Source organism: Haematobia irritans, chromosome 3, assembly GCF_050003625.1.
Source record: "Haematobia irritans isolate KBUSLIRL chromosome 3, ASM5000362v1, whole genome shotgun sequence".
In the NCBI taxonomy this organism is placed as follows: domain Eukaryota; kingdom Metazoa; phylum Arthropoda; class Insecta; order Diptera; family Muscidae; genus Haematobia; species Haematobia irritans.
Window position 1 is genome coordinate 115,104,589 of NC_134399.1, and position 20,887 is coordinate 115,125,475.

Sequence of the window (20,887 nt, forward strand, 5' to 3'; positions counted from 1 at the left end):
TTTTTTATAGAAATACAATTTTAACAAAATTTTCTGTAGAAATACAATTTTGACAAAATTTTCTGTAGAAATAAAATTTTAAATTTTTTTATAGAAATGCCATTTTGAAAAACTTTATATAAAAATAATATTTTGAAAGAATTGTCTATGGAAACAAAACTTTGACAAAATTTTCTATAGAAATAAAATTTTGACCAAAAAGGAGGTTAATTCGAGATCATCCCCAGAAAAAACCAAATTTCCAGCGAAATCAAAAAAAAAAAACTAAATTCTTATATGCAAATCTTCTTTTACACATATCTCCTAAACTATGTGACCTTGAGCGAAACGGAGCTTAATTCATCCCTAAACAATTCAAAATGTCATCGAAATCAACTTCATATATGAAAATCAACTTCATATATGAAAACTAATAGCTCATAAACTATGCGTCCTAGAGCGAAAATAATTTTAATTCCTGATCATTAGTACAAAATCCAAAATGAAATTTTTTTTGGGAAAATTAAATTTTATTTAGAATTTCAAAAAAAGAAAACTTAAATAAATTTTATAGAGTATATTGACATAAATATTATTTTTAACTTAAAAGATAATAGATAAACTTAAAAAATAAAGGTTGATTATGAAATAGAAACACCATAAAGAGATTTGTTCGAAATCAAGGACAAGTGTGAAGTGTGTAGATTTAACTAAATGCACCATGGGAAAGCACCAAAAAGTATTTCGTACAGGAAATATTGAAGTGAATATTTCATTTTGTTACAAAAATAAATGGTATGACAACTTATAGACTATAAACAAAAAATTATTATTTTAAAAATTTAAGTGTATATAAATAAATAAATTAATTTGTTCATTTCATTAAAATACAAAAATAAAATTTGGACAATTATTTTAAAAATAAAAGTAAATATTATTTCATAAAAAATAATAATAAATAAATTAAACAACTATTGCAGTTATGCCCGAAATTGTTTCTTTTTTGTTTTTTGTTTGTTAAGTGTATTTAAGACTTTCAATGGAATGGATTTATTATATATAGTTTTTTTTTTGCAATAAATATTTCTCTTTCATTTCATTTTGTTTCTTTTTTTCTTAATATTCAGTCAATGTTTGTCGTTGTTTCTAGCTGGTCTTCTTATTCCTATTTTCTGTTGTTTTTTTTTGTTAAATTCTTCCTTTTGCGGTTTTGATATTTTCGCCAGTTTTGTTGTTAGCCTTTCCTATTGCATAGACTCATGTGATAATGTGGCCGCCGCTGCTGCTGCCGCCGATAGAGAGTTGTGAACAGCTGCTACGGCCGCTGCATTTTGAGCGGCATTCTGTTCATGTTGTTGTTGGGCTTGCTGGCGCATACGGAACATACGCAGGGTCATCCAAGAAGCTAAAGTACCATAAACCGGCATGGGAGCCTCCTTTGCCATGGCTTCCTTTTGTAACTGATAGCGATAGAGTAGAGAGCCAGCTATTAAGGCCGACACTATAGTGGCCGATATAACCACAATGAAAAGGATACTGAAACCAGGGACCGGCATACAAATGCCATAGACAACTTCTTCGGTTATTTTGCCTTGGAACACGGTTACAGCTTCTTGTTTGGTATCTGGTGAAAAGGCTAAGTCGGCTTCAGAAATTACATCATAGAGGCCACTCACACCCACATCGGCACTACGGACTTTACGATCTGATATTACTATGGAACGGCGACGTCGCCTAGGTGTACCCTCTGCTGTAGTTTTATTATCACCACCACTCTTCTTTAGTGAACCATCGTCACCTTCCGGCTCTTTGGTTGCTGCATCCAAATCTATATGATCTTCACGATTTTGTGTTAAAGCTTCAGCTTGTGGTCGATAAACAGGTCTGGGCGTATCATCTTTGGGCTCCAATGATCGTGGACCAGCCATAGGTATGCCCATACGTTTTTGGGCCAATTGACGTGGACCATGAGGGAATTTACCACTATTACGTAATTCCATATATTGAGCCTCATCCAAATTGGCCAAATCCTCTTCACCAAATATATCATCCAAATCTTGTTCCTCAGGATCCTCATGAACTGGCCGAGGTGGTAAATTGGCACTCTTCTCATGGACATTCTGAAAATGATCCAATATATTGGCTATGCCACTATTAATCTGAGATAGCTGTTTGCGATTATGGATGATATCATCATAGAAGACATCATGATCTATTTCACCAGCTCCATGGCCTCCATGACCCATGTTGCCTCCACCACTAACAGAACCCACACCCACTTCATTTGTGTGACCTCCTCCGCCAATATTGTGATGCATATTCGAGGACATGCCATGATGATTGTTAGCCATTTCATGTAGCAAATCATTTTTGTTCATCATTTGATCATGACCTATGACGTCTTTACGTTCATTGGAGTTATCGGCCGACTGGCAATGATCCAAGCATCCATGGCGACAGATTTCCACTTTGCATTTGATGTGAACACTTAAGGCATCGGGGAATTTAAAGGCATGGAAGAAGGCATAGGTAATTACGGTAGCCCTCTCATCAGGAGCTCTTGATTTCAGGAAACGTGATATCATTTTTGGCCTAAGAACACATCCGAATTCATCCGATAAATTAATGACATGACCAGAGCCATCAGAGGCAACACACGATTTCACACGCATATCAAATTCACCTGTAATGAAAATATAAAACAAAATTTTAGTAAACTCATAGTTATTTGTTTAAGTCATAAGAAGTAATGTCTTCAATTTGCATGAATCGTCTAACGTGGTGCAATGGTTAGAATATCTGTCACGCACATAATAGATCAAGTGGCCTACTACAATCTATAATGAAAAACAAAAGAAATTTTTCTCATATGGTGCTATTATCAAATTTAAAAAATCGTAGGTATTAGGTACTCGTAAATGGAATTTTCGACTTTTAGCTCAAAAACTCGCAACGACGAAGTCGACGTTTTATAGTTTTCTAATTTAATTTTTTCGAAATCGACTAATCAAACCTTAGTGTCAGCTAAAATTGGCTATTCTGCTAAACCAAACTTCTAGGCATTTAAAAAAAAAAAAAATAAATAAATAAATAAATAAAATAAAATAAAATATAATTAAGAATTCACATTTAAGTTGACTTTTCAAAAATCGCAAAGTTGGAAAATTGACTTGTAGCGAATTTGGAAACAAAATACAATTCGTAATATCGACCTTCGTCAAACTCAAAAACTCGACTATTTTCAATTTCGAATTTCCAAATTTAAAAAAAAAAATCAAGTTAACATCAAATTCTAATATTGACCAACCAGGGCTTATAGACTTTTAATGGAAAAAAAACCGAATATTCAAATTTGAAATGAAAGATAAATGCGACTTCGACTTTTCAAATATCCCACAGGCGGAAAGTTGACTCAAAATTCAAAAAGTTAAATATTTTAAATTTCGGCTTTCCCAAAGTTTGAAAAATTTGAAAGTAACGTTATGATTATCATTACAACATTTAATATAGAACCAAAATTTTGACAAAATTTTCTATAGAAATAAAATTTTGATTAAATTTTCTATAGAAATAAAATTTTGACAAAATGTCTATAGAAATAAATTTTTGACAAAATGTTCTATAGAAACAAAATTTTGACGAAATGTTCTATAGAAATAAAATTTTGACAAAATTTTTTATAGAAATACAATTTTGAGAAAATTTTCTACAAAAATAACATTTTGACAAAATTGTCTATGGAAAAAAATTTTGACAAAATTTTTTATAGAAATAAAATTTTGACAAAATTGTCTATGGAAAAAAAAAATTGACAAAATTATCTATGAAAACAAATTGACAGGATTTATGTAGAAATAAAATTTGGACAAAATTTTCTATAGAAATAAAATGTTGACAAAATTTTTTACAGAAATAAAATTTTGACAAAATTTTCCATAGAAATAAAATTTTGACAAAATTTTGTATGGAAATAAAATTTTGACAAAATTTTGCATGGAAATATAATGCTTAAAAATTTCTATAAAAATACAATGTTGAAAATTTTTCCTATAGAAATAAAATTTTGACAAAATTGTCTATAGAAATAACATTTTGGCAATATTGTCTATGGAAAAAAAAAATTGACAAAATTATCTACAAAAAAAAATTGGCAGGATTTATATAGAAATAAAATTTTCTATAGAAATAAAATTTTGACAAAATTTTCTATAGAAATAAAAATTTGACAAAATTTTCTATAGAAATAAAATTTTGACAAAATTGTCTATAGAAATAAAAATTTCTATAGAAATAATATTTTGACAAAATTGTCTATGGAAAAAAAATTGACAAAACTATCTAGGAAAAAAAATTGACAGAATTTATATAGAAATAAAATTTTTACAAAATTTTCTATAGAAATAAAATTTTGACAAAATTTTCTATAGAAATAAAATTTTGACAAAATTTTCTATAGAAATAAAATTTTGACAAAATTTTCTATAGAAATAAAATTTTGACAAAATTTTCTATAGAAATAAAATTTTGACAAAATTTTCTATGGAAGTAAAATTTTTGAAAACATTTTTTATAGAAATAAAATTTTGTGTAAAATTTTCTATAGAAATAACATTATGACAAAAATTTTCTTTAGAAATAAAATTTTGACAAAATGTTCTATAGAAATAAAATTTTGACAAAATTTTCTATAGAAATACAATTTTGAGAAAATTTTCTGAAGAAATAATATTTTGACTAAATTGTCTATGGAAAAAAATTTTCTATAGAAAAAATTTTTGTCAAACTTTTCTATAGAAATACAATTTCGACAAAATTTTCTGTAGAAATATACTATCCTATAAAGTCAATAATTTTAAAATTTGGTTTTTCCAACGTTTGAAAAAATTGAAAGTCAACGCTTTCATTACCACATTTTATATAGAAATAAAATTTCGACAAAATTTTCTATAGAAATAAAATTTTGACAAAATGTTCTATAAAAATAAAATTTTGACAAAATTTTCTATAGAAATAAAATTTTGACAAACTTTTCTATAGAAATAAAATTTTGATAAAATTTTCTATAGAAATAAAATTTTGACAAAATGTTCTACAGAAATAACATTTTGACAAAATGTTCTATAGAAATAAAATTTTGACACAATTTTGACAAATTTTTTATAGAAATAAAATTTTCTATCGGAATGAAATTTTGACAAAATTGTCTATGGAAAAAAAATTGACAAAATTGTCTATGAAAAAAAATTGACAATTTATGTAGAAATGAAATTTTGACAAAATTTTCTATAAAATAAAATGTTGACAGAATTTTCTATAGAAATACAATTTTGACAAAATTTTCTATAGAAATAAAATTTTGACAAAATTTTCCATAGAAATAACATTTTTACAAAATTTTCTATAGAAATAAAATTTTGACAAAATTTTGTATGGAAATATAATGTTGAAGAATTTCTATAGAAATAACATTTTGACAAAATTTTCTATAGAAATAACATTTTGACAAAAATTTTCTTTAGAAATAAAATGTTGGTAAAATTTTCTGTCGAAATAACATTTTGACAAAAATTTTCTTTAGAAATAAAATTTTGATAAAATTTTCTATAGAAAAAACATTTTGACAAAAATTTTCTTTAGAAATAAAATTTTGATAAAATTTTCTATAGAAATAAAATTTTGACAACATTTTCTGTAGAAATAAAATTTTGACCAAATTTTCTATAGAAATAAAATGTAGACAAAATTTTCTGTAGAAATAAAATTTTGACAAAATTCTCTATAGAAATAAAACTTTGACAAAATTCTCTATAGAAATAAAATTTTGAGAAAATTTTCTATAGAAATAAAATTTTGAGAAAATTTTCTATAGAAATAAAATTTTGAGAAAATTTTCTATAGAAATAATATTTTGACAAAATTTTCTATAGAAATAAAATTTTGACAAAATTTTCTACAGAAATAACATTTCGACAAAATTTTCTACAGAAATAACATTTCGACAAAATTTTCTATAAAAATAACATTTCGACAAAATTTTCTATAAAAATATCCTATAAAGTCAATATCGTTAAAAATTTTAATTCTTGTTTTAAGCCGTACTATCAAAGTCTCCCTTTTGCTGCCTTTTGTAGAAGTAGTAACGTTTTCTTGTTGGTGCAAACTAATAATATTTAAAACTTCCACACATTTACAATTCAAGGGATAATTTATACACTCAAATAAATTTTCGTTATTACGAGTGAGTAAAAAAATATTGAACTTCTAAAATAAAATAATAAAGTTGTTCTTTTGAAGAAACACTTTTTCACAATAACAATTTTGGTAGAATATTTTTTGCTCAAGTGACAACCGTGGTGCCAGTCTACCTAGTGTTTCAAAATTGGGCTTACCACTTGGCCAATATCGCGGCTCTAACCATACAAACTTTCAAAGATCGATATATACCCATTCCCAAATGACGGACAATTTGCTATTTGTGTTACCTCACTCATCTGTTCAATGAGCTATTGTTGAACCCTTTGCATTTTTCTTAGGTTTGACCGTCAACAAGACCCTACCAAGTTTCGTTTTCCTACAACGCATCGTTCTATTCATTGTTCATTCATTATATGAGATCGAAGCACTGTGCTACGGTTCGCCCGCTTCCATTCTGGAAATTTCGATTTTCACATAGTTGCTGGCGGTTGAGCCTCCTATTCATTTTCAAAATTTGTACTTAGAGTAAAGAAATAAACAATTTATTTAAAGAAATCTTCCTTAAATTAATTGAAATATTGAATCTTTGGAGTTAAGATAAAAACGCTTCAAAGGTAGGCTAAGATTTATTTTGAGGATTTAGCATCTTTGGTTTAAAGTTTTTTTTTTTACATTAAAAAATATGTTTTACTTTGAAGTATCTGTTAGAATTTTTTTTTCACTCGCACCTTTATAAATTAAATGAGAATAAATGTTCGATAAATGAGATCTGTATTTTAATTTTAATTTTTTTTGCTATCATAATTTTATTTTTTTTTATCCTAGATTTAAAGAACCCCCTTCTCTGGCTCGGGGCCAATGCCAAAATCCTTAAGGGCAAAATCTTTGGATCCAAGTAAACGTTTGTTTGAGTGTACCATACAAAGTTGATCTTGAATCTATTTTGTCGTAATTAAAATTTTGCACCACTCTTACCCAGTTCTAAATATTAGCAAATAATCCATTAGATTTCACGTTTATATTTAATGGTATTCATTTTATTACCGTCTAAATACACATAGTAGATTGTCACTTGTTAGTCTATAAAATTCTAGGTGTTGGTCAACATATCTGTGATGTGATATGGTCCGACGGCATTTGAAGTGTTAGGCATGTCTTGTTATGATCATGGCATCAGCGGCATCAAACATTTGCTTGTTAAAGACTAATAATGTTATTGCTGAACATAAGAAATTTAATGGGATTTTAATGGCAACAACTACAACAAATTCAATTATCATTGACTACAGCGTCGACAACATTAATCGGCATTCACTGATCGATGAATGGACGATGAAGATGGAGACAACAAAGTTACAGATTTAATTGTCAACGTGTGCGTAAAAGCCACTGATGTCCAGCAAGCACCAATGCGTAAACGTTTACTAAAATAAAAGCAATTAATTGAATTTATGCATATAACATAGTTTCCGCATGTAGTGTGCGGGGTCAGTATTTTGGACCTAGAAGCACGGTTGCCACAGTTAGTAGAATTCAACAACAAATGGCAGATTTAATACTGTTTGGTAGATTGCTAGAATTCTGGATGGTTTGATAGATTTCGCAAAATATTTTAATAATAAAATAAAATTTTGACAAAAATTTCTATAAAAAAAATAAATTTTAACAAAATTTTCTATAGAAATGAAATTTTGAAAAAATTTTCTGTAGAAATAAAATTTTGACAAAATTTTCTATAGAAATAAAATTTTGACCAAATTTTTTATAGAAATAAAAATTTGAAAAAATTTTCTATAGAAATAAAATGTTGACAAAATTTTCTATAGAAATAAAATGTTGCCAAAATTTCCCATAGAAATAAAATTAAAAAAAAAAAAATTCTATAGGCATAAAATTTTGAAAAAAATTTCTATAGAAATAAAATTTTGAGAAAATTTTCTATAGAAATAAAATTTTGAAGAAAAAAAATCTATAGAGATAAAATTTTGACACAACTTGCTATAAAAAATTAATTTTTAACAAAATTTTCTATAGAAATAAACTATTGATGAAATTTTCTATCGAAATAAAATTTTTACAAAATTTTCTATCGAAATACAATTTTTACAAAATATTCTATAGAAATAAAATATTGATAAAATTTTCTATAGAAATAAAATGTTGACAAAATTTTCTATAGAAATAAAATGTTGCCAAAATTTTCCATAGAAATAAAATTTTTAAAAAAATTTTCTATAGGCATAAAATTTTGAAAAAAATTTCTATAGAAATAAAATTTTCAGAAAATTTTCTATAGAAATAACATTTTGAAAAAAAAAATCTATAGAAATAAAATTTTGACAAAACTTTCTATAAAAAATTAAATTTTAACAAAATTTTCTATAGAAATTTAACTATTGATGAAATTTTCTATCGAAATAAAATTTTTACAAAATTTTCTATCGAAATACAATTTTTACAAAATTTTCTATAGAAATAAAATATTGATAAAATTTTCTATTGAAATAAAATTTTTACAAAATTTTCTATAGAAATCATATTTTGAAAACATTTTCTATAGAAATCATATTTTGACAAACTTTTCTATAGAAATAAAATAAATTTTGACAATATTTTCTGTAGAAATCAAATTTTGAGAAAATTCTATAGAAATGAAATTTTGAGAAAATTTTCTGTAGGAAGAAAATTTTGAAAAAATTTTCTATAGAAATAACATTTTTACAAAATTGTACATAGAGAAAAATGTTGACACAATTTTCTATAGAAATAAAATGTTGACATACTTTTCTATAGAAATCATATTTTGACACAATTTTCTATAAAAAATTAAAAAAATTAAAATTAAAAAAAAAAATCTATTGAAATACAATTTTGACCAAATTTTCTATAGAAATAAAATGTTCTAAAAAAATAAAATTTTGACAAAATTTTCTATAGAAATAAAATTTTGACAAGATTTTCTACGAAATGAAATTTTGACAAAATTACCTACAAAATAAAATTTTGCGAACATTTTCTATAGAAATAAAATTTTGAGAAAATTTTCTAAAGAAATAAAACTTTGAATAAATTTTTTATAAAAATGGCCAGCATGGTAAATAAAAACAAGTGAGAAAGCGCTAAAATGTTTGCATACATATGGGGTCTTTCAGTAGGTAAACGGAGAGAAATTGACAATTTTGATAACATTTTGGAAGTTGTATGGAAACAAAATTATTAAAAAACAAGTATATACGGCCGTAAGTTCGGCCAGGCCGAAGCTTATGTACCCTCCACCATGGATTGCGTAGAAACTTCTACTGAAGACTGTCATCCACAATCGATTTACTTGGGTTGCGGTAACTTTTGCCGATGACAAGGTATCTTAAAACTTCCTAATACCGTAATATATACCACATAGTCCATACGTGGTATATATTAAACTTAAAATGGCCGATTAAATACGTACACAATTAAGTTTGACAAAATTTTGACAAAATAAAATTTTGACAACATTTTCTATAGAAGTAAAATTTGGACAAAATTTTCTATAGAAATACGATTTTAACAAAATTTTCTATCGAAATAACATTTTGACAAAATTTTCTATAGAAATAAAATTTTTACTAAATTTTCAAAAGATTTACAATTTTGACAACATTTTCTACAGAAATAAAATTTGACAAAATTTTCTAGAGGAATAAAATTTCGACAAATTTTGCTAGATTATTTTTGCTCGAGTGGCAAGCATGATTATGAACCGATATGGACCAATTTTTGTGTGATTGGGGATCGGCTATATATATCTATAGACCGATATGGACCAATTTTGGCATGGTTATTAGCGGCCATATATTAACACCACATTGCAAATTTCAACCGGATCGGATGAATTTTGCTCGTCCAAGTGGCTCCGGAGTTCAAATCTGGGGATCGGGCTATATATAATTATGGACTGATATGGACCAATTTTTGAATGGTTCTTAGAGACTATATACTAATATCATGTATCAAATTTCAGCCGGATCGGATGAAATTTGCTTCTCTTAGAGCAATCGCAAGCCAAATTTGGGGGTCCGTTTATATGGGGGCTATACGTAAAAGTAGACCGATATGGACAAAGTTTTGCGTACCAAATTTCTGCCTGATCGGATGAAATTTGCTTCTTTTAGAGCAATCGCAAGCCAAATTTGGGAGTCCGTTTATATGGGGGCTATACGTAAAAGTGGACCGATATGGACCAATTTTTGCGTGGTTGTTAGAGACCATATATTAACACCATGTACCAAATTTCAGCCGGATCGGATGAAATTTACTTCTCTTAGAGCAATCACAAGCCAAATTTGGGGGTCCGTTTATATGGGGGCTATACGTAAAAGTGGACCAATATGGCCCATTTGCAATACCATCCGACCTACATCAATAACAACTACTTGTGCCAAGTTTCAAGTCGATAGCTTGTTTCGTTCGGAAGTTAGCGTGATTTCAACAGACGGACGGACGGACGGACATGCTCAGATCGACTCAGAATTTCACCACGACCCAGAATATATATATATACTTTATGGGGTCTTAGAGCAATATTTCGATGTGTTACAAACGGAATGACAAAGTTAATATACCCCCATCCTATGGTGGAGGGTATAAAAAATTACTAAAATAAAAACAATTAATTGAAATTATGCATATAATTTCCATTTGTAGTGCGTGTGCCAAAAAATGTGAGCAAATGGAAATTTTAATTATTTTGTAAATTTGATTGCCATTTAAAATTCATTGGATCACAAGTTGGGGATCAAAACTACATTTTGGAATCTTCGGTTTTGCTGAGTGTTTAATAGTGGGCTTCTGTGTGTGACAATTTTCGACTACCATTTTTAAGGATTTGGGGTAAAGACAAATATAAAACTACGTTGCCTTGGCCCTTTCTATGCTAGATGGATATGCAACCATCGTACTATGCCGACTTTCTTTACCATCGTATATATTAGATTTCTTTAGATATTGGACTTCCTTCCTTCGAATAACTGAGATTTATTACTTACCTCGATAGTCATTGATGGCCACCACCAAAGTGAGAGTAGAGCCCAATGGTACAATTCCGCTGACAGGTGGAGCCCATGGTCCTCGACCATGTTGAATTTCCATCCAGCAATCAACATTATCGCCTGAAAGACAAACCAAGAAAAACACAAATAAGACAAATTTATTTTACCAAACAAAGGCCAACTAGAGATTAAACCGAATAACGATAAAATCTTCTCACAAAAGGCAAATACACAGAAAAAAACGCTTAAAGCCTTTTCACAATTAATATTGGTTAACCCAATTTCCTTGAAACGGGTCAAACAATTTAATTACTTTACAATGCACCATTGCTCTAGTGAATTGCCAATCACATCCGAAAAAATCTTGTTATCCATCTTTCTGCATCCATTCAATAGCAAAGTCAGTCACTCTGGCAGTCAGTTGGCAAAGGATTGCTGTTGGTGATGCCATAGGGTTTTTGGTGGTTTGTTGGTTGTTTGTTGTTGAATGGGTGCTTAATGGCTTCTCAAGCGCCAGGTTATAATGGGCAAACAAATTGCTGTTGTTGGTGTTGTTAACTCACCTCGGAAATCCAATTGTATTACATCCAGATCAGCAATGACCATTGGCGGTTTCGATGCTGTTTTCTCATAATCATTAAACCATTCACAACGTAAACGTTTCGCTTCATCCCAAACCTCTAGGAGATCTTTGTCATATTGCACGACCACCTGCAAGAGAAGACCACAAAAGAAAGGCAAATATGAGAGTCGGATGACGATGGCCAATCCAAGATATAAACTAAGTTCACATGTAAAACAATAAAATCAAAAAGAAGAACATTGTGTCATAACACAGTCAAAATATCAATAGCAACTGCAGCAGCAAACTGAAGGCATAATACTTCAAGTACGATGCACAGTGGGAGGAAACTGGTACCAATTGTTCACCAATATTTTCTCAATGAACATTTTTAAAGATTTTTTTTTCAAAAATTTTAAGCCTCTGACTCTACAGTATTTTGAGCCACGGTTGCCACAGTTAGTAGAATTCTACCAAAAATGGACGATTTATTACTGTTTCATTGATTGGTAAAATTCTTGATGTTTTCGCAAAATATTCCTCTCCAACTTCACAAATTTTTCATCCCTTAGTTCGAATTAGAAATATTGTCAAGACTAATTTTAATGTACAAAACTCTACAGGCATGCTACTTCTCGATATTAAAGCTGCGTTTGATTCTGTCTGACATGATGCACTGGTCTATAAGCTGATAAGGTTAGGATTTCCGTCGTCAATAGTGCGGATAATAAGAACTTTTTTACAATCTAGATCATTTAGAGTACATATCGGTTCTGTGATGTCGGAATTATTTGAAATAAAAGCAGGTTGCCCTCAAGGATCTTGTTTATCCCCAATACTGTATAACATATATACGGCTGATATTCCGATTCTGGAAAATTCTACATTATCCATTTTTGCTGATGACACAGCTATATTATGTTCTGGGAGGCTATCATCAGATATAATATATAATTTACAGAGATCTGTAGATATACTGTTAAATTATTATGCCAAATGGAAAATAGTTGTTAATTCGGACAAATGTCAAGCTATATTTTTTACAAGGAAAAGGAAGGAATGTTTTTTACCCCAAACTAATATAATTGTTAACAATAGTGAAGTCGAATGGGAAAGTAGTGTTAAATACTTAGGGTTAATGCTAGACAAAAGATTGATTTTTAAAGATCATATTGCCTATATTGTCAATAAATGTAATATACTTATAAGAACTCTTTACCCTTTTATTAGCAGAACCTCGGCGTTGAACTTAAAAAACAAAATGTTAATATTTAAATCTATTTTTCAAGCCGTTATTTTCTATGCAGCTCCTGTTTGGGCTTTTAGTGCAAATGTTCATGTAAAAAAATTGCAAGTCGTACAGAATAAAGTACTTAAATTAATTTACAACCGTCCCAGATTATTCTCAACTGAGGTACTTCACCACGATGCTAATATCGACTTAGTGGCTGACAAAATTAATATACTGACTTCCAATTTCAACGCCAAATGTTCTTTTTCCGAATTTAATCATATAGCTGAGCTGGTCTCGTAATTAGATTTAAGTTAGGATAGGTGTTTTTATTAAAACAAATAAAAAAATAAAAAAAATAAAAAAAAATTAAAAAAAAAATAAAAATAAAGAATTAAAAAACATTTTTCATAAAGGTTTTTGTTATTTTTTTTCTCCATTTAAATAAATAAAATTTTGACAAACAAAATTTTCTATAGAACTAAAATTTTGACAAAATTTTCAACAGAAACAAAATTTGGACAAAATTTTGTATAGGAATAAAATTTTGACAAAATTTTTTATATAAATAAAATTTTGATAAAATTTTCTATAGAAATAAAATTTTGACAAAATTGTCTATGGAAATAACATTTTGACAAAATTTTCTATAGAAATAAAATTTTGATGAAAGTTTCTATACAAATAAAATATTGACAAAATTTTCTATAGAAATAAAATTTTGATGAAAGTTTCTATACAAATAAAATATTGACAAAATTTTCTATAGAAATAAAATTTTGACAAAATTTTCCATAGAAATAAATTTTTAACAAAATTTTCTATAGAAATAATATTTTGATAAATTTTTCTATAGAAATAAAATTTTGATAAAATTTTCTATAGAAATAAAATTTTAACAAAATTTTCAATAGAAATAAAATTTTAACAAAATTTTCTATAGAAATAATATTTTGACAAAATTTTCTATAGAAATTAAATTTTAGCAAAAATTTCCTATAAAAATCATAGTTTGACAAAATTTTCAATAGAAATAAAATTGTGACAAAATTTCCTATAGAAATAAAATTTTGTTCGTTTTTATACCCTGCGCCACACTGTGGAACAGGGTATTATAAGTTAGTGCATATGTTTATAACACCCAGAAGGAGACGAGATAGACACATGGTGTCTTTGGCAATAATGCTCAGGGTGGGTCCCTGAGTCGATATAACCATGGCCGTCTGTCCGTCCGTCCGTCCGTCCGTCCATCCGTCCGTCTGTCTGTGAACACATTTTTGTGATCAAAGTCTAGGTCGCAATTTAAGTCCAATCGCCCTCAAGTTTTGCACATGTTCCTAGTTTGGGTCAGAATAGAACCCTATTGATTTTGGAAGAAATCGGTTCATATTTTGATGTAGCTCCCATATATATCTTTTGCCCGATATGCACTAATATGGACCCAGCAGCCAGAGTTTTATACCGATTTGCTTGAAATTTTGTACAAACATAACGCTTAGTCGTATAGTCAAGTGTACAAAATTTGATTGAAATCGGTTCAGATTTAGATATAGCTCCCATATATATCTTTTGCCCGATATGGACTTATATGGCCCCAGAAGCCAGATTTTTGGCCGAATTTGGTTGAAATTTTGCACTAGGAGTACAATTAGTAGTATTGTCAAGTGTGCAAAATTTGATTGAAATCGGTTCAGATTTAGATATCTCCTATATATATCTTTCGCCCGATACGGACAATATGGTCCTAAAAGCCAGAGTTTTGGCCCAATTTGGTTCAAATTTTGCACAGAGAGTAGATTTGGTATTGTAGCTATGCGTGCCAAATTTGGTTGAAATCGATTCAAATTTAGATATAGCTCCCATATATATCTTTAGCCCGATATGGTCTTATATGGACCCAGAAGCCAGAGTTTTATCCCGATTGGCTTGAAATTTGAAAACAAGGAGTACAATTGGTAGTATGGTCATGTGTGCCAAATTTGATTGAAATCGGTTCAGATTTAGATATAGCTCCCATATATATGTTTTTCTGATTTCGACAAAAATGGTCAAAATACCAACATTTTCCTTGTTAAATCGCCACTGCTTAGTCGAAAAGTTGTAAAAATGACCATAATTTTCGTAAACTTCTAATACATATATATCGAGCGATAAATCATAAATAAACTTTTGCGAAGTTTCCTTAAAATTGCTTAAGATTTAAATGTTTCCCATATTTTGTTACTAAATAACATTGTGTGTTCTACCCTAGTGCATTAGCCAACTTAAATTTTGAGTCTATAGATTTTGTAAAAGTCTATCAAATTCTCTCCAAATTGAGTGATATTTAAATGTATGTATTTGGGACAAACCTTTATATATAGCACCCAACACATTTGACGGATGTGATATGGTATCGAAAATTTAGATCTACAAAGTGGTGCAGGGTATAATATATAGCACCCAACACATTTGACGGATGTGATATGGTATCGAAAATTTAGATCTACAAAGTGGTGCAGGGTATAATATAGTCGGCCCCGCCCGACTTTAGACTTTCCTTACTTGTTTTATTGTTTGTTTGTACTTCAATCATATTTGGTGTTTTGATCTCAGTTTAGAACCATTGCGTTGACTAAACTACAAGAGTAGCTTAACCAACAGAGGAAAACAATGTTTGTCAAATTTATTTGGGCAAAGCCCTATAGACTGCAAGATGTTGGATTAACCCCCGTTTCGGAATTGTCCCATTCCTCATCAGCATCATCTACTAGCAGCAAAACTTTCAACCAATTATCATCATAAATTCGAGTAGTTCACTAAACCCAAAGTGAGAAGAAGTCACATCTTGACAAAATTTTCAATAGAAATAAAATTTTGACAACATTTTCTATAGAAATAAAATTTTAACAAAATTTTCTATAGAAATAAAATTTTAACAAAATTTTCTATAGAAATAAAATTTTGACAAATTTTTATATAGCAATAAAATTTTGACAATAATTTCTATAGAAAAACAAATTTTGACGAAACTTTCTGAAGAAATAATTTCTTTCAAACTAATATTTTGTTGGTAGTTTTTGGTAAAATTTTCTGCAAATTTTGGTAGATTATTTTTGTCTCAAATGGCAACCGTGTTGACCAATCCTGCCAAATAACAGGCAACCCCCGTAGTTCAGGTCCACTAATAGGTGTGCCGAATATGTTGTGTATCCTTTCTGATATAGCCCCCAATGTGGTTTCTTAATATCAAGTAACCCGCTACGCCGAGGGACATTTAAATAATTGTAATAATCACCTCAAAAATCTTGTTTTCTTTTCCCAGCATTCTAACTGATACAAATTCCTCCCATTGTATGGAAAAGTATTTACATGCTGATAATAATCATCATCATCTTTACCAATGTTGCTGCATCACCATCATCTGTGTCTCAGCATTGGTTGCAGTTTTATGCCTGCACATTTTCGACAAGTGCCATATCCTTTGACTGTCTGTTATAAACCATAGTCAACATAAATGCCAAAGACAGACGAACAGACAGACAGACCTTGGTAAATACTACTCAAACAATAGTATCCATTGAAGAAATTTCAATGGAACTAAAATGAAATATCTGTTGATGAACATCTTTTATTGCGAATGAGTGAATGAATGAACGAAAGCAATTCTAAAGACATTTCAGGGCTTTATATGGCTTTTCTACTTCAAAGTTTAGCCAATAAGAAAGTGCTTTATTGATTTTCTGTTATGGCTCTTGGTTATTTAACAACCGAAAATATAAAAGACTCAAATCACAATGAAGTTTTACATTATTTACATGCAAAGAATATAAGTCACAATATATTGCCTTAAGATTTAGATAAAAATTTATTGCTGGCTAAGTGAAATGAGGCATTTGCAATATAGTTTATCTGTAACTGTAACATTTCTTGTAGCATTTGATGAATAAAGAAGGGAATATGTGTCAATTGGTTGAAAGTTCGGATTACATTCCATACAATATATTAGTTAATTCCCAGGTGTTTCCCCTATACACCCAGAGAAGGAATATGATCACCTCAAACATGTTTCAAGAGCAAAATGTTATTTTTGGATGGTGACCATGTAACATGTTCGCTTCAACCATGTTATTTTCTCGGAAATTATGTGTATATTTTCGGAAAGCATGTTATCATTGGCGAGAAAACAAAATTTTTGCGACAAACATGTTACATGGTCACCATCCAAAAATAACATTTTGCTCTTGAAACATGCATGAGGTGATCATATTCCTTCTCTGGGTGTAGTCAGCTAAATATTGAATGGCTCAGCCAACTCGTTGAGAGATTTGTTCCAGCCTGCTAAATTCAAATGGACTGAATAATCTAAGTGATCCTGAAAATACTCGTAAATCGGGCTGCCACTTTAACCCAGTATGTTAAGATTCCGTTCTCTTAAGTAGGGAGATTTTCAAATTTACCTAATTGCATAGAAGTCTGCATGCTTACCGCTTCAATACGGGGATTTTTTGCCTTAAATTGGTAGACTTTTTATAGAAATTTCTTATTATTGACTCGACTGGCAAACATGGTGATATCCACCTACTCTGTATACCCTCTACCATAGGATAGGAGGTATAACTTTTTCATTCCGTTTGTAATACATAGAAATATTGGTCTAAGACCCCATCCTAAATCGTGGTGAAATTCTGAGTCGATGTCCCTCCGTCCGTCCATCTGTGGAAATCAAGCTAACTACCCATCGAAAAATGTCATTGATCTACATCGGATGGTATTGCAATTGGGCCATATCGGATTCCTATATAATCCGACCCCTAGATTTGTCTCCTTGGATGAGCAAATTTTATCCTACGCGGCTGAAAATTAGTCAATAATTGGTACATTTAACCGATAAACCGATTACCAGATTTTACTCCTTGAACCTCCTGGAGAAGCAAATTTCATCCAGTCCCGTTGAAATTAGGTACGTGATGTCAGTATATGCTTTTTAATGTTAAAATCGGATCATAACCCCAATATAAACCGACCCCCAAAATTTGACTTCTGGAGCCTTATGGAGGAATAAATTTCATCTGATTCGGTTAAAATTTGGCTCACTAATTATAGCGCGAATAATTACGGCCTGTCTTAACTTACGGGCTGTATATACGCCATGTTCGATATTGTATTTTTAACAAAGTACGAAGCCATTGTAAATTTCCTCACAATTTGAACTTAAATTTAATCTTTCTGATCAGTAATTTTGTGCTAGGTAAAATTTGGAATTATTTCTATGCCAGGGAGCCACCGTGGTGCAATGGTTAGCATGCCCGCCTTGCATACACAAGGTCGTGGGTTCGATTCCTGCTTCGACCGAACACCAAAAAGTTTTTCAGCGGTGGATTATCCCACCTCAGTAATGCTGGTGACATTTCTGAGGGTTTCAAAGCTTCTCTAAGTGGTCTCACTGCAATATGGAACGCCGTTCGAACTCGGCTATAAAAAGGAGGTCCCTTGTCATTGAGCTTAACATGGAATCGAGCAGCACTTAGTGATAAGAGAGAAGTTCACCAATGTGGTATCACAATGAACTGAATTGTCTAAGTGAGCCTGATATATCGGGCTGCCACCTAACCTAACCTATGCCAGGTAAATAGAGTGGCTTACTTTACATAATTACGCTGTAAATAAATGTCAATATTCTTTCTAGTCATTACTTCTAAAGTCCAAAAATACACTTCTAGAAATGTAGTTAATTTTCCCTTCACAAGAAGTTCTTTTGTGGTTATATAAAAAGTCTTTCTTTTGCGCAAATAAATTTAAATTTTCTGGATTTTACTGTGCAAAAAATGTAAATTTCCCACAAAATGAAAGTAGAATTTGCTATAAAATATTCGCCAGTGTTACTAAAAACATCTTTATGTAGATATAAAATTCGAAAAAATAAGAAAAATTTTAATTTTAGTTTTTTCTTATTTTTCTAAAATGAGATCCGAAATAGCATAACATCTGAAGAACGCGAAGTAAATGCATGCATAAAAAGATTATTTCCGCTACATTGATAAATCCATTAACCAATCATTGCTTATGGGCTAATTCTGTTCCCCTTCCGGATCCAAAAAGTACATTTTCATTTCATTTTGGACTTCGCCTTTTTTGCGAAATGGTCTACTCAGGACCATTTCCTGAATCGTAGTATAGTCGACTTGAAATTTAGCACAAGTAAATTTCTTGGCCCAGAATCGATCCCTATTGATTTTGGTGTAAGTGGGTTCAGTTTTAGATATTTCGCCAATATATATCTTTCAGCCAAGTTTCATTCATATGACCACAAATGACTTTTTCACACCGATTTCTTTTTTTGATTTTAAGAAATAATCTTTAAATTTACAGAGACATCGAATCTTTGGATTAAGGATAAAAAAGCTTCAAATATAGGCTAATATTTATTTTTAGTTTTTTTTTTGTAGTTTAAAGATTTTTGATAATGTGAATTTTTTAACTGGTTTTATTTATAAATGAATAGCTTTGTTAATAAATCGTAAAAAACGAATTAAAATTCGAAAAATGAAATCTTTATCTCAATTTTAATTTTATAGAGCCTAGATTAAAAAAACGACCTTTTTTAAAGTAACCCCAACCTTTGTTCGCAATCAATACCAAAATGTTGAAGGGAAGATCAAAATTTTTAAATCCAAGTAAAAATTATTTTGGGTGTAGTTTTCTTTGGCACTAAGAGGTAGCCGCTTTTCACTTCCCTACAGTCTTCAAAATATTGGCTTTGGTATTAAAAATTTAAATTTAAATTGCCGAAAGTTAATTTGATTTTGATAAAATTTAATTATTAAAAACTTACCGTATTTTCATAAAATTGCCCATTTAAATCAGGCTTTGTGCCACACCGCGAATAGGATATTCTGAATGAGAAGAAAGTTTTTCCCGTCGATGGAGGTACATAAACGCAACGTGGATCACTGTGTTGACCTGTTTATTTTATGGTTTTATTGTTGATTTATGGGATGTGAAGAAAAATAAAAGATTATTAACTCATTTCATTTTGAAAATAAATACCAGATAATGTGTTTCCTCCTCCTTTTTACACCTACTTACCCTTTGAACTAACAATACCCTCAAATGGATGTGAAAAAGTTAAATGAACATCCATATGATCCTTACCGCACATCACTTCTAATGAGACTATGTTTGGCATACCATCCGGCCTTTCCATTGGCCACAATTCATTACCAGCTAAGACTAAACTAAACTGTAAAGAAAAGAGCAAAAAAACACACAAAGTTGTTAGTTAAAATGGTCTTCTGCATCATCGTCATCGCATGTTCACATGTATGAATGTAAAAATAATGAAAATAAAAAAAAAGAAGAACAACAAACAGTTAAGAACGTTCATATTTCTCTGGCAAATATTTAAACATTCATTATAGCAGTGGAATTTTAATTAAAACATAGATGTTCTCTTTTTAGCTTTTTAGCCAAAGATATGCCATCCAATAGGGGAAGCCACCTACTGTTGCTGTCCCTAGTTAAAGAGTATCATGTTGAGGCTTAGATATATGGACCAAGCACACACATATACACACACGTACGCATGGGCGTTGCTAAAAGACAAATGAGTTTAAAGCACATTTATATGGAATTGTATTGGCAAAAAAAACCAATTCAATTTATACATATTTCAAATAGTCATAAAATGTGACATCAACTAGCTTCCAATTTGTTGATGACACATAAAAATTCAATCAAAAATTTTTTGGATCCAATATTTTTTTTAGTTCATATTCTTCAATCACGATACTGATGGCATCATTCACATAATTTATCTGAAATAAAAATTATGCTCGATTATAAAAGAATAATAGATTTTTTCGACACTATCGATTAATTTTTAATCGATTCAATTAAAAATGTAATTGTTTT

General features: G+C 29.8%; 1 protein-coding gene across 2 annotated transcripts in view; it reads right to left on the reverse strand.

The window, feature by feature from the left end:
• Positions 1-856: 856 nt before the first annotated feature.
• The window catches only part of m (zona pellucida domain-containing protein miniature), a 271,195-nt gene continuing 251,164 nt past the window's right edge, over positions 857-20,887 (reverse strand). For both annotated transcript variants that reach the window (XM_075299790.1, XM_075299791.1), the window contains exons 4-8: positions 20,063-20,216; positions 19,809-19,936; positions 11,765-11,912; positions 11,199-11,321; positions 857-2,662 (exon numbers count right to left, since the gene is read on the reverse strand). In XM_075299790.1, coding sequence (XP_075155905.1) covers positions 1,224-2,662; positions 11,199-11,321; positions 11,765-11,912; positions 19,809-19,936; positions 20,063-20,216 — 1,992 coding nt within the window. In that variant the 3' untranslated portion in view covers positions 857-1,223. The remainder of the gene's footprint in view (positions 2,663-11,198; positions 11,322-11,764; positions 11,913-19,808; positions 19,937-20,062; positions 20,217-20,887) is intronic.